Source organism: Oncorhynchus nerka, linkage group LG14, assembly GCF_034236695.1.
Source record: "Oncorhynchus nerka isolate Pitt River linkage group LG14, Oner_Uvic_2.0, whole genome shotgun sequence".
Classification (NCBI taxonomy): Eukaryota; Metazoa; Chordata; class Actinopteri; order Salmoniformes; family Salmonidae; genus Oncorhynchus; species Oncorhynchus nerka.
This window is the reverse complement of record NC_088409.1, coordinates 66146945-66161986: the sequence shown is the minus strand read 5'-3', so window position 1 is coordinate 66161986 and position 15042 is coordinate 66146945. Positions and strand designations below refer to the sequence as shown.

At 42.4% G+C, this 15042-nt stretch overlaps 1 protein-coding gene across 2 annotated transcripts in view; it reads right to left on the bottom strand.

The window, feature by feature from the left end:
* Nucleotides 1–723: 723 nt before the first annotated feature.
* The window catches only part of LOC115141723 (schwannomin-interacting protein 1-like), an 82472-nt gene continuing 68153 nt past the window's right edge, over nucleotides 724–15042 (bottom strand). For both annotated transcript variants that reach the window (XM_065000297.1, XM_065000298.1), the window contains exons 3-8: nucleotides 13592–13710; nucleotides 10898–11015; nucleotides 10179–10376; nucleotides 2879–3002; nucleotides 1805–1898; nucleotides 724–1553 (exon numbers count right to left, since the gene is read on the bottom strand). In XM_065000297.1, coding sequence (XP_064856369.1) covers nucleotides 1502–1553; nucleotides 1805–1898; nucleotides 2879–3002; nucleotides 10179–10376; nucleotides 10898–11015; nucleotides 13592–13710 — 705 coding nt within the window. In that variant the 3' untranslated portion in view covers nucleotides 724–1501. The remainder of the gene's footprint in view (nucleotides 1554–1804; nucleotides 1899–2878; nucleotides 3003–10178; nucleotides 10377–10897; nucleotides 11016–13591; nucleotides 13711–15042) is intronic.

The window sequence follows — 15042 nt, the reverse complement described above, 5'->3', positions numbered from 1 at the left end:
CATAAATCCCCCTGTGACAGTGGCATTGGGGCGGACAAGTACGTAAATGTATGCACTCAGTACTGTTAAGTCACTCTGGATAGTCTGCTAAATGTGATTGCCCATGACCCCTGCACACCCACACAATTTGAACCCTGGCATTTTGAATGTCTACCATTGGCCTGTTTAGTTAAGAAATACTTCTCTTCTTGTAAAGACTGACTCTCACTGGGCCTGTAGAAAGAGAGTGGCCATGGTGTGACAATCTGCAGGGGAGAGTTTCACAGAAGTGGATGATACTTGTGGTTGTGACCATTGATATATCAGTCCTTTCAAAACCACAATCACAATAACGTACAGAGCAAGCTTAGGCCTAAGGTTTAACATTATACTCTTTAAAATAAGGTGACTGTTTATGGAAAAATATTACAATATTAAAACGTATGCATCCTTCATACTCCATACTGTTGTTGCCTCTGAATAAACGATTCAGTGGAGTGATTAGCTTTTCTCTTCCCAGGTGGCAGTGATGTTCGTATGGTTATTCATGTATCAATTATTTCCAAAATCCTGCAATGCGCTTGTCAGTACTAGTATTACATAATTATAAAATAGTTATAAATGTACTGTTAATGTACTGTGTTTTGCCATATGGACATACAGTAGTTCCCCACTTATAATATTTACAACAAGATGTCCATCTCTGTCCACTTTTCTTAACAGACTGCACACCAAACCACAACATATGAAACAAAGTTTATTTTTTATTTTACATATCTGTACATAAACATTTCTTGGCTCAAATAAAAATTCTGAATACAATAGGATGAAAATGATATTAACACATTTATTAATTTCATTTAAAGTGTCAGAAAATCAACATTCACAAAATGTTGAAGACCGATCAGAGTGAGCGTATTACCAAAAGCTATAACTCCACTACAAGGCAGGCATGTTACCTTTACACTCTTTTAGCACCTTCAAATAAACATTTCTCAGTTGAAAACTACCATTTGTGCAGAATAAAAAGAGGTCAACTTTGAAATACTTAAAAATTACTTCCCAACTTAAAATGGTTTGAAATTAGTCTTCATAGTTTTATACAATGTTTTTTTCTTACATTTTTTTTGACTGACTTTCTACTAATTTCTCACTATTATTATATTTTTTTCTCCACCATTTTGTATTGACAGTTATAATTTAGTGGCGAATGTAAAAAGTTAAAAATAAACAATAGCGAAGCAAGGCCAATCACTGCACAGGAAGCCGGGGACAGTATCCATGACAACACATAATCAGTTTCCTCTTCTCCCAGGAAGCAGGAAATGCTCTGTCTTTAGCGCTGGGACAACCACAGAAGCAAATGAAAGGGTGGCCTTCCTCTGGCTGCTGCCACCATGGGAGAGGGTGAGAGGGGCAGGCAGAGGGGGTGCAGCGAGAGACATGGGGCAGGGCACGGGGACCAAAGTGGGGCAGGGGTGGAGTAAAGGGATGGGAAGGGGGCGAGGTTGGGTGGGGTGTCTCATTTGGATGGTGTCTTCTCAGCCATGTGTTTCTGCTGGCTCTCAGCATGCCTGAGTAAAAACAAAATGATGATTAGACAAACTGTTCTTTATCACCTGCTGTTGTATGAAAATCATGCAAATATCACACTGCTAAACGTCTGTCCCAAAGACAGAGTTCCCCCAATCATTCCTGGCCTGTTTGCGGTCATAGCCCAGGAGGCTGTGTGTGTGTGTGTGTGTGTGTGTGTGTGTGTGTGTGTGTGTGTGTGTGTGTGTGTGTGTGTGTGTGTGTGTGTGTGTGTGTTAGAGAGCATCCCCACCTGGTCAGGTCCTCAATGTCCACCAGCATGGCATCCTGCTCCATGTGCAGTTCATCCCTGATCAGCAGCAGCTGCACCAGCTCCTCATTCAGACCTGGAGAAGACAAACATCAGAACAACGGTAGAAAACCAACACCATTAGAACACTAACATACGGGTGCTGGATTCAATTCATATTGCCGAAGTATCGCGGAAGATCTGCATTAAAATGTAAAGGTAATTTATGATTGAGCCGATATATACAGTGGTTACCGTGAATGCAGTTTCCACAAACGCTGGAACATTGCCTTTACATATCATTTCAAACAAGCTATAACACGGATCCTCCGGCGATACTTCTGCGATACGGGTTGAATCCAGCCCCAAGTCATATGAGATGCAGATTTCAAATGGAGCATATTTTTAAACCATGCCAGTAAAAGACAAGATTCTATAACAACATTTTTGTGGGGGATTTTTTTTTGCCTTCTGTGTAAGGTGAGGTATTGTTCATCTTTCACTAGTATCGTCACACATGCATCCAACTTACATGGCCTGAAATGACTTTCAATATGAAAGATACCCTAACTAACACTGTGTGCGTGTGCGCATGTGTGTGTATCCTCGTGGGGACCTGAAATCTCCAAAAGTCCCCACAAGGATAGTAAAACAAGGAAAATTCTCCCTCTTGGGGACATTTCCCACGTCCCCACGAGGACAAAGGATATTTTAAGCTTAGCGGTTAATGGTTAGGGTTAGGTTTAGGGGTTAAGGTTAGGGTTAAAGTTCAGTTTTTGTGGTTAAGGTTAGGTTTAGGGGTTAAGATCAGGGTTAAAGTTAGGGTTAGGTTTAGGGGTTAAGATCAGGGTTAAAGTTAGGGTTAGGTTTAGGGGTTAAGGTTAGGGTTAAAGTTAAGGTTAGGTTTAGGGGTTAAAGTTAGGGTTAGGTTTAGGGGTTAAGATCAGGGTTAAAGTTAGGGTTAGGTTTAGGGGTTAAGGTTAGGTTTAGGGGTCAGGGAAAAAAGTATTTTGAATGGAAATCAATTTTAGGTCCCCACGAGGATAAAAAAAATGTGTGTGTGTGTGTGGTTCTCACTCTCTATCTGGGAGTGCAGGTCGTTGACTATAACCTGTAGTTGTCCCAGGGTCATGTCCCTCAGGTCTGTAGTCTTCAGGCTCCTCTTCATCAGACACTCATTGATGTGGGGCATGTGGGGCAGCTAGAGAGAAACACACACATCACCAATTAGAAATACACACACACACACACACACACACACACACACACACACACACACACACACACACACACACACGCACACGCACACACATTTACAGAAACCTACAGCACATTGGAAATGTACAAGTACACAAATATGTACACTCACATATGGATTCCTGGGCACTAGAGAACCCTAAGGCACTACAGTGTGTTGGCGTGAGTGTGTGTAGGCCTATGTGTGTTTGCGTGTGCAAGATGGTGCAGATTCTTGAGGAAAGGCGTCATTTCAATTTAATCTGCATCTCATAAATAAATCCAGCCACAGAAAGCAGCCCAATGCTACAGAGCTGCCAAGACTGTAATATGATGCAAAGCCCAATCTCTCCAGCAGTGGTCCCTGACCTGATCCTGGTCATAGATAGCTACAGGAAACAACTCTGTCTCCTTCCTCCTGGCCATAGCCACGGGAAGTAGGGGTGCTGAGGGTGCTGCATTACCCACTGAATAATCAGAATATTTTTTGTTGTTGTTGTGAAAAAGTAGTGCACTGAGCCTTTACTAGTCCTATATTAGCGGACAGATTTTGCTGCCTGTACTGCGGGCAAAGCATTTTTTTCAGCATCATCTCCCCAGTCAGTCAAAATATTGCAGCACACACACCTCCAAACTACTTCCCGCGGCTATGCTCCTGGCAGTAAGCAACACACTCTACGCTCTCTCTTTGTCTTCCTGAATTATTTGACTATTTGTTCTTGTCAAATCAACACACAGCCTTTTACTGTGGTGATGTCATTTGTGTTTCCTTCAAGATTTTCAGCTCTGCTTCCTCTCATCCACCTCTCCCCTGTCCCTCGACCCCTTGTTCAAGTTATTTCTATCTGTGTGCATCTCCTTCAAATACATCCTTTCTCTCTCGGTCTGACATTCTTCACTTCATGGAAGTGTCTCAGGGTGAGAAAACGTGGTCCTTTTAAAAATATATATATTGTTTTTGGGGGTAGATAAAATTTAATATTGCAGATAGATTGTAGCTTCCACCAATGTAATTGTCTGCATAATTTCCAATCCCTCATATTTTAAATATATTTATCTTTATTATTTTCCCTTAACCCTACCACCCCTCCCCTTACCTGAAACACACAGCCAGGGCAACTAAGGAGTGGCTCCGTAAGAAGCATCTCAAGGTCCTGGAGTGGCCTAGCCAGTCTCCAGACCTGAACCCAAAGAGAAAATCTTTGGAGGGAGCTGAAAGTCCGTATTGCCCAGTGACAGCCCCGAAACCTGAAGGATTTGGAGAAGGTCTGTATGGAGGAGTGGGCCAAAACACCCTGCTGCAGTGTGTGCAAACCTGGTCAAGAACTACAGGAAACGTATGATCTCTGTAATTGCAAACAAAGGTTTCTGTACCAAATATTAAGTTCTGCTTTTCTAATGTATCAAATACTTATGTCATGCAATAAAATGCAAATTAATTACTTAAAAATCATACAATGTGATTTTCTGGATTTTTGTTTTAGATTCCGCCTCTCACAGTTGAAGTGTACCTATGATAAAAAATTACAGACCTCTACATGCTTTGTACGTAGGAAAACCTGCAAAATCGGCAGTGTATCAAATACTTCTCCCTACTGTATCTTTTAACACCATCCAGTTTTGATTTCTATTTGCTATATATTTTTCAACTCTGCTGTGATGTTTCACAAAAGTTCTGAACCTTTCTATTCTCATAGTTTCTACAGATTGTAAAGTAAAGATAAATGTTTTTACTAAAAGTATTATTATATTATTGATCGATTGACTATGACTTTTCAAATCACCCAGCAGTGCTATTTGCAGAGTTAGCTCCAGGTAAATGTTGCAATTCTTCAGCCATTCCTGAACCTGTGACCAGAAACAAGCTATATATGGACAGTACCAAAACAAGTGATCTAATGATTCTGTCTCTTCACAGCAAAATATGCAGAGCTGGGATAAATATATATATATATATATATATATATATATATATATACCATGTTCTATATATATATACTGTATATACAGTTGAAGTCGGAAGTTTAAATACACCTTATCCAAATACATTTAAACTCACAATTCCTGACATTTAATCTTAGTAAAAATTCCCTGTCTTAGGTCAGTTAGGATCACCACTTTATTTTAAGAATGTGAAATGTCAGAATAATAGTAAGATAATTATTTATTTCAGCTTTTATTTCTTTCATCACATTCCCAGTGGGTCAGAAGTTTACATATGCTCAATTAGTGTTCGGTAGCATTGCCTTTACATTTTTTTACTTGGGTCAAACATTTCAGGAAGCCTTCCACAAGCTTCCCACAATAAGTTGGGTGAATTTTGGCCCATTCCTCCTGACAGAGCTGGTGTAACTGAGTCAGGTTTGTAGGCCTCCTTGCTCGCACACACTTTTTCAGTTCTCCCCACAAATTTTCTATGGGATTGAGGTCAGGGCTTTGTGATGGCCACTCCAATACCTTGACTTTGTTGTCCTTAAGCCATTTTGCCACAACTTTGGAAGTATGCTTGGGGTCATTGTCCATTTGGAAGACCCATTTGCGACCAAGCTTTAACTTCCTGACTGATGTCGTGAGATGTTGCTTCAATATATCCACATAATTGTCCTTCTGGGATTGATTTGCACTTTTCGCACCAAAGTACGTTCATCTCTAGGAGACAGAACGCATCTCCTTCCTGAGTGCTATCATGGCTGCGTGGTCCCAAGGTGTTTATACTTGTGTACTATTGTTTCTACAGATGAACATGGTACCTTCAGGCACTTGGAAATTGCTCCCAAGGATGAACCAGACTTGTGGAGGTCTACAATTTTTTTTCTGAGGTCTTGACTGATTTCATTTGATTTTCCCATAATGTCAAGCAAAGAGGCACTGAGTTTGAAGGTTGGCCTTGAAATACACCCACAGGTACACCTTCAATTGGCTCAAATGATGTCAATTAGCCTATCAGAAGCTTCTAAAGCCATGACAATATTTTCTGGAATGTTCCAAGCTGTTTAAAGGCACAGTCAACTTAGTGTATGTAAACTTCTGGCCCACTGGAATTGTGATACAGTGAAATATAAGTGAAATCTGTCTGTAAACAATTGTTGGAAAAATGTGTTGTGTCGCACAAAGTAGATGTCCTAACAGACTTACCAAAACTATAGTTTGTTTTAATGACTCAAACCTAAGTGTATGTAAACTTCCGACTTCCACTGTATATATATATATAACATATAAATAACATTCCATATATATAACATTCTATTGGTTGCAATAAGTTTGTATAATAATTTAAATAAAACAATTATAAGTTTTGAATCCGACATCATTTTGTTCAGTTCATAAACCATGTGCCAGGGAATCGGTATATCGAAAATCTCTTCCCATCTATTTTGCAATTTATATGGCACAGTTGTCAATTTTTTGGTCCTGAAATTGAATTGGTATACTTTTTTTTATCAGAATTTTTCCTTTTTCCAACTTCCACTTGCCTCTTCCATTTTTGCGGTAATGCTGCAATTAGTTGGTTGTAATTTTGAGTAGAGCAGACATTTCCATATGTCTGTGTTAGCTGCATGTGTGACATAACTCCACCAGTCCTATTTATGATATCATTTACAAAGATTATACTTCAAACATTTTGTATCATCAAATAATGTTTTTTAATCAATTCGTATATTTCAGTTTAACTATAATATTTGTTCTGTCTTTTCTGGTGGATTAAACTGAAATTGCAACCAACTTTCTATGGCTTGTTTAAAAATGGTGATATTTTGTAGTGATATTATATAAATTGTGATATTATTTCATTTTCAAATGACTGAAAGTGAGAGGTTGTAATCTGAATAAAGGGAAAACGGACATTCTTCAACATGGGATGAGACATCCTTACTAATCTGAAAGAGAACCAGTTCAGAACTAAGTATAACTTTTGTGTGACTGAAGCTTTTAGTGAGAGGTCTAATGCTTTAATATTTAATAATTTCTTCCCTCCAAATTCATACTCATTATAAATATGTGCTCCTTTCATTACACTTTCTCTGTATGACTTGTGAGTGTGCGTGATCGCTCAGCTGGTTCTTCCTGTCACAGTTTCTCTCTCCTCTTTCACTTTCACATTGGAACCCATGCAACTGCACTAGTGGCCATGTTTCCCCTCTGTCATAGGCCACCGTTTCAGTTCGGAGAGGGAGCATGTAAGTCAGTGACACACAGAGAGAGAGACAGGGGTGTGAGAAAAGAGAGCCAGAGAGATAGAGAGTGAGAGATGCCGAGATGTGGGGAGAGCCGGCCACCGCGAGTGGTAGTGTTTTGGTCATGATATGGGCTTGGCCTCATTGTGTTTGTCCGAGGTGGAGTTTCCTCCCTCAGTTATATTACTGGATTGGTTTCTCAATGAGTCTTGGCTACTGAGGTTAGTGGCAATATGAATAAGGATACCGCCAACAACAATACCAAAGTATTTCATCATATCAGTATTCTCTTAGACTAGGCATGATATGAATGGGGAAAAATTCTTGGTGGGAGTGTTGTGTGAATTGTTGTGTAAATTCTTTGTAAGGCCACATGGCTTTAGTGGATTAAAGTGTGGTAAATGGTATAAAACCACATCCCCTCACACACATTCCCCTCATTTCTCCTGTCATTAGTGGCTTACGCAAGAGCCCCTGGCACCCAAACACCTGGCCGCTGGCTTAACACACTGGTCTGGTGCCAGCCTGCACTCTGACTATATATGTTTGGTAGGGCTGAAATCAACTGGAAAAGGTTCACATTCTTGTATATTTCTATAAATAATGTATTGAGAACTTGTACCCAGGAAATGCACATCCCTATAATAATGAGCAGGTGTGAGTCTGCCCACTTTATGCTAAAGAGGTATAGTGTACCGTAAAATGACTTAAATGTAAATGTAAGTAGCTCTGAAGCTAATGCTATCTGAGCATGGTGCTGCCCCTGTGTTCAGTACAGCAGTGTGTTAGTTTAGCGACAGGGCCTCAGATCTGCCCCTGTGTTCAGTACAGCAGTGTGTTAGTTTATCGACAGGGCCTCAGATCTGCCCCTGTGTTCAGTACAGCAGTCTGCTAGTTTAGCGACAGGGCCTCAGATCTGCCCCTGTGTTCAGTATAGCAGTGTGTTAGCTTAGCGACAGGGCCTCAGATCTGCCCCTGTGTTCAGTACAGCAGTGTGTTAGCTTAGCGACAGGGCCTCAGATCTGCCCCTGTGTTCAGTACAGCAGTGTGTTAGTTTAGCGACAGGGCCTCAGATCTGCCCCTGTGTTCAGTACAGCAGTGTGTTAGCTTAGCGACAGGGCCTCAGATCTGCCCCTGTGTTCAGTACAGCAGTGTGTTAGCTTAGCGACAGGGCCTCAGATCTGCCCCTGTGTTCAGTACAGCAGTCTGTTAGTTTAGCGACAGGGCCTCAGATCTGCCCCTGTGTTCAGTACAGCAGTGTGTTAGCTTAGCGACAGGGCCTCAGATCTGTCCCTGTGTTCAGTACACCAGTCTGTTAGTTTAGCGACAGGGCCTCAGATGTGAAACTCATCTCTTCTGACTGCTGGGCACGACTGCATCCCCAAACACGTCACCCAGTGCATTCTGGGATATGAATAATAGATTGCTCGAACCCAACCACCCCCTCTTTACTGAATAAGTAACATCTTCTGCCCAGGTGGAGATATTGGTGTGTGTGTGTGTGTGTGTGAGGGGTGCCTTGCAAAAGTATTCATCCCCCTTGGTGTTTTTCCTATTTTGTTGCATTAAAACCTGTAATTTAAATATATTTTTATTTGGATTTCATGTAATGGACACACACAAAATAGACACAATTGGTGAAATGAAAAAAATAACTATAATAATAAATAAAAATTGAAAAGTGGTGCATGCATATGTATTCACCCCCCTTTGCTATGAAGCCCCTAAATAAGATCTGGTGCAACCAATTACCTTCAGAAGTCACATAATTAGTTAAATAAAGTCCACCTGTGTGCAATCTAAGTGTCACAGGATCTGTCACTTGATCTCAGTATATATACACTTATTCTGAAAGGCCCCAGAGTCTGCAATACCACCAAGCAAGGTGCACCACCAAGCAAGCGGCACCATGAAGACCAAGGAGCTCTCCAAACAGATCAGGGACAAAGTTGTGGAGAAGTACAGATCAGGGTTGGGTTATAAAAAAATATAAGAAACTTTGAACATCCCACGGAGCACCATTAAATCCATTATTCAAAAATGGAAAGAATATGGCACCACAATAAACCTGCCAAGAGAGGACCGCCCACCAAAACTCACAGACCAGGCAAGGAGGGCATTAGTCAGAGAGGCAACAAAGAGACCAAAAATAATCCTGAAGGAGCTGCAAAGTTCCACAGTGGAGATCGGAGCATCTGTCCATAGGACCACTTTAAACCGTACACTCCACAGAGCTGGGCTTTATGGAAGAGGGGCCAGAAAAAAGCCATTGCTTATAGAAAAAAATAAGCAAACACGTTTGGTGTTCGCCAAAAGGCATGTGGGAGACTCACTAAACATATGGAAGATAGTCTGGTCAGATGAGACTAAAATTGCCTTGAAGAATGGACAACAATCCCAGTGGCTAGATGTGCCAAGCTTATAGAGACATACCCCAAGAGACTTGTAGCTGTACTTGCTGCAAAAGGTGTCTCTACAAAGTATTGACTTTGGGGGGTGAATAGTTGTGCACACTCAAGTTTTCATTTTTTTGTCTTATTTCTTGTTTGTTTCACAATAAAAATATTTTCCATCTTCAAAGTGTTCGGCATGTTGTGTAAATCAAGTGATACAAACCCATCAAAATTCAATTTGAATTCCAGGTTGTAAGGCAACAGAATAGGAAAAATGCCAAGGGGAGTGAATACTTTCACAAGCCACTGTATCTGTGTGTGTGTGTGTGTGTGTGTGTGTGTGTGTGTGTGTGTGTGTGTGTGTGCTTGGGGGGCACTGATGCAGATGAGAATGTTAAAATAATCATGACTATGGCTGCTGCCAAGGGGGGGGGGGGGGGGTGTCTACTCTGTGACATCATCACAATGTTAAAGAAGACTAGTGTGGTTGGTTTGCTCTGAAAAGACCTGGGGTTAGAAACGCTGACTAGAGGCTGAGCTTACAGGCCCGTTGCCTATAGCGACGGTACTGACCAGGTCTGCCACAGGGGACTTCTTGCGGTTCTGTTTTTCCACCTCCACCTGCATCTTGGCCATGGGTTTGGCCATCGCCAGGGCTAGCTTAGCCTCGGCCTGCAACTTCTTCTGTCTGCTCAGAAAGTCCATGTCCTCCAGAGACTCACTGTCTTCCTCCGTAGTGTCCCGGTCAGAGTAGGACGAACTCTGCTTCGACTGGGGGACAGGGACGTGGGGAGAGTGGAAATAAGGAAGAGTTAGTGGTTTATTCCCATTGGCTCTTCGTTCTTCTAGTGTAGTCATTGATAGGTCATTAATTGAACACAGAGGTCAGACAGGGAAACAGCTCAGAGCTATAACAGATGGTTATAAATACTGGGATTATCCCCCCCTCCCCCCTCCTTCCCTCCCTCCCTCTATTAACGGTGTCCGTGTCTGTCAGACAGGCCGAGTGGCCACTCATCCATGTCTATCAGAGTGCGTGTTCATATTCAACCTTCATTTGCTGCCGGTGTATTGGTTAACAGGACAGAAAACGTGAGCATGGCCATTCACTCTCCCCCACACGCTAACCCTATCGCTCTGATTCATACAGAATCTGTCCCTTTCTCTCTTTCTCTCAGACAGTCTCACTGAGGGTAACCTATATGAGTCACACAGTAGATATCTCTCTCTCTCTAAGAATGAATATTTCTTCTTAATGTATGTGTGTTTGTGTGTGTGTGGTCGGTCTGTACCATGGGGGACAGCGGTGTGTCCAGACTGGTCTCTGTCTTGCTGTCGTCTGCATCGCTGTCCTTGTCACTGCCGCTATCGTTGACAAAACAGATCTGCAGGTTCATCCCACTCTGCAGCCTGGAAAGAGGAGGGAGAGAGAGGGAGAGGAAGAGGGGCAGGAAGAGGAGGAAAGAGGAGGGAGAGAGAGGAGGAAAGAGGAGGGAGAGGAAGAGGGGGAGGAAGAGAGAGGGGGAGAAAGATGAGGGAGAGAGAGGGAGAGGAAGAGGAGGAAGAGAGTGGGAGAGAGAGGAAGAGAGAGGGGGAAAGAGGAGGGAGAGAGAGGGGAGGAAGAGGAGGGAGAGAGAGGAGGAAAGAGGAGGGAGAGAGAGGGAGAGGAAGGGGGAGGAAAGAGGAGGGAGAGAGAGGGAGAGGAAGAGGAGGGAGAGAGAGGGAGAGGGAGAGGGGGAGGAAGAGGAGGGAGAGGATGTGTCATTACTATGGGCTAATGGAGGGGGGAAAGTTCTATGGGTTAAGGAAAGTTCGCTCAGCAATAATTGCTTATAGGGTTTTATTGACCCAGATAACATGCATCTAGGCACCGCGGGTGAGAAAGAAACTCAATAACAGTCCCATCTAGTTTTCCACTCAGGCCAAACTCTCCTCTAACTCTTCACTGATGTCTCAGTGTGTCTGTGATAGAACTGTAATAGTGGCTAGCCTTGCATAGCATGAATAAGTATGTCTGTGTCTACTCCGTTCCTCCCTCTCTTGCTCTAACTTGGGTTCGATCCAATCAGCTAGACTCTGACGGCTCTCTAGACCTCAGAAGACCTGAGTCCTGTAAGATCTGGATCAAACCACTCTGGATCAATAATCGGCTTCTTTCAAGCAGTAATTACAAACACATGTAGAGAAAACCTGATCGATTAAACAGCCTGGATCCAATCAGTCCAGATTTAACCAGACCAGAGTAATCGATTGGTAGTTTCAGAGGAAGGAGCATCAAAATGATCCTTGGAATTAGTTAAGCAGTTCATGGACGTACCTAACTTATCCATCCGTGAGTGCACCCCATAAGAGTTGCTTTGGTGAGAATTCTGATATGCTTACATCATAGTTTCAGATGAATGAACTGTGCGAGTGTCTCTGTGTGTATGACTGCATGTGTGTGTATCATGGAAGGCTGCTAACAGTAAGGTTGATGGTGAGTGTAGGAGTGCATTTTGGGAAGTGAAATCCACAGTGCCGGGATGCAGAGAAAGAGAGAGGAAATGTCCCTTACTCTCAACAGTGAACAGTGGTTTCAGAGGGAGAGAGCAGGAGTCTGTTTGTGTTGGGGAGATGGCCCTACAGAGTTCCAGGAGACAGACATAGTTACAGGCATTAAGAAAAGGTCAAATCTGACTCTGTCAGAGTAATGTCCAGTAACCTGCAATTTCACTCTATTGACAGTGCCCACCCACATAAAGAGAGTGATGCCATTGCTTCTCAAGAACAGGGACTGGGACTGAGGGTGAAACTGATCTGTGTCTGTATGTGTGCGTGTGGGTAGGGCTGTGACTGTCATGGCTGTGACTGTCATGGCTGTGACTGTCAGGGCTGTGACTGTCATGGAATTTTGGATGACGTAATTGGCCAGCCAAATGACGGCGGTCATCGTTAAAACCGTTCAAATGGCCCCAGCACATTTTCTCCTCTACTCTGCTCTGTGTGTTGCCATAGAAATATAATGAATATTCAATGATGTAGTCAATGATGGCATAATGGCTGAACTGGCGGCAATTGTGAGTGTAACCATAGGAGCAAAACAGGAAATAAATCAAATATGTTCTAAAATATGTGCTGTGATTTGTTGATTCAACTCAACTGACATTACAAAAAAACCATTGAATTGTATGAGCCACATAAGTTAGCATCATTTGAATGAACATTCTACATTACTATGGAAAGTATTGCATCACAATAACAGGCAGCCATTGCGAGTGAACGCCTGAGTGTACCAGTCAAGGTGAGAGGTCCCAAGCCCGTTCTATTCATTCTATTTCTACGTGTGCTGTTGGTGCATTGTGGGGGGGCATTGCCTAGTCTACGGAAGATGAATTGACTTGTTTCAGCAAGAAACCTAACGTTGTTAAGAGTCCATGTTACGGCGCAAACCGCACGAATGCCCGGCCGTCCCGTCTTCAGGCAGCTGGTAGTTTTTAAATGGTTATACTGGTTATGTCATTTCATGACAGCCTTCATCATTAACTGTCGGTTACACGGTTATATGGTAATTGTGCGTCAAATCAAATCACATTTTATTGGTCACATGCATATGTTTAGCAGATGTAATTGAGAATGCATCGAAATGTTTGTGTACCTACCTCCAATAGTGCTGTAGCATCTAACAATTCACAACAATACACACACATCTAATTGTAAATATAAAAAATATATAAATATTAGGACGAGGAATGTCAGGGTGACATTGACTAAAATACAGTATATACTGTACATATGAAAAGAGTAAAACTGTGTAAACATTATTAAAGTGACTAGTGTTCCATTATTAAAGTGACCAGTGATTCCATGTCTATGTACATAGGGTAGTAGTGTGTGTGTGTGTGTGTGTGTGTGCTTCTGTGTTTATGTACATGCTTGTGTCTGTGTGTATTGTTGACGTTGTGGGATTGACGTACAGCTTATTATAGAGGTCACATGATGTCTCTTACCGTGAGGACAGACTGGGCTTGCCACTCTTGCTGCAGCTGGTATAGATACCCGGCCCATCGTCAAAGAAACTACCCAGGGCCAGCTTCTGCCGGATGGACTCCCTCTCATTCTTTTGGGCCTGGAGGGGAGAGGCAGAGGGTTAAGGAGGCTAATAATAGGACGGAAGACTTCCCCATGAGTTTAGCAGTAACCAAGTTGTGAGGAGGAAAACTGACAGGCTGTAAAACATGTTCAGCTCCAGACACCAATATTGTTATAATATTCACCACTAGGTGGTGCAGATGTATGCGAGAAAGAGAGTCCAACACAATTTCACCTGTCACTCTCTCGCTCTCCATCTTACACACGCAGACTCTCATGCAGTCAAACACACACCTCCCGAAACCACTGAGCATCCCTGTCTAATAGCACTATAAGCATGTCTGCCTCCTGGGCCTGTTTTCCAGTAGGAATTCCCACCTTTGACCCAGACAGCCTTGGCAGCACTTAACACATTCACACCCGGAGGAACACTCATATGTGCTAATGGGACCACAGGAGGCTGGTGAGGGAAGAACGGCTCATATGGCTGGAATGAAGTGAATAGTTTTGTGTCAAACACATGGAAACCATGTGTTCAAATCAAATCAAATTGTAACTGTGTACCTTACAGTGAAATGCTGAATACAACAGGTGTAGACCTTACAGTGAAATGCTGAATACAACAGGTGTAGACCTTACAGTGAAATGCTGAATACAACAGGTGTAGACCTTACAGTGAAATGCTGAATACAACAGGTGTAGACCTTACAGTGAAATGCTGAATACAACAGGTGTAGACCTTACAGTGAAATGCTGAATACAACAGGTGTAGACCTTACAGTGAAATGCTGAATCCAACAGGTGTAGACCTTACAGTGAAATGCTGAATACAACAGGTGTAGACCTTACAGTGAAATGCTGAATACAACAGGTGTAGACCTTACAGTGAAATGCTGAATCCAACAGGTGTAGACCTTACAGTGAAATGCTGAATCCAACAGGTGTAGACCTTACAGTGAAATGCTGAATACAACAGGTGTAGACCTTACAGTGAAATGCTGAATCCAACAGGTGTAGACCTTACAGTGAAATGCTGAATACAACAGGTGTAGACCTTACAGTGAAATGCTGAATACAACAGGTGTAGACCTTACAGTGAAATGCTGAATCCAACAGGTGTAGACCTTACAGTGAAATGCTGAATACAACAGGTGTAGACCTTACAGTGAAATGCTGAATACAACAGGTGTAGACCTTACAGTGAAATGCTGAATCCAACAGGTGTAGACCTTACAGTGAAATGCTGAATACAACAGGTGTAGACCTTACAGTGAAATGCTGAATACAACAGGTGTAGACCTTACAGTGAAATGCTTACTTACGAGCCCCGAACCAACAATGCAGTTTAAAAAAATACAGATAAGAATAA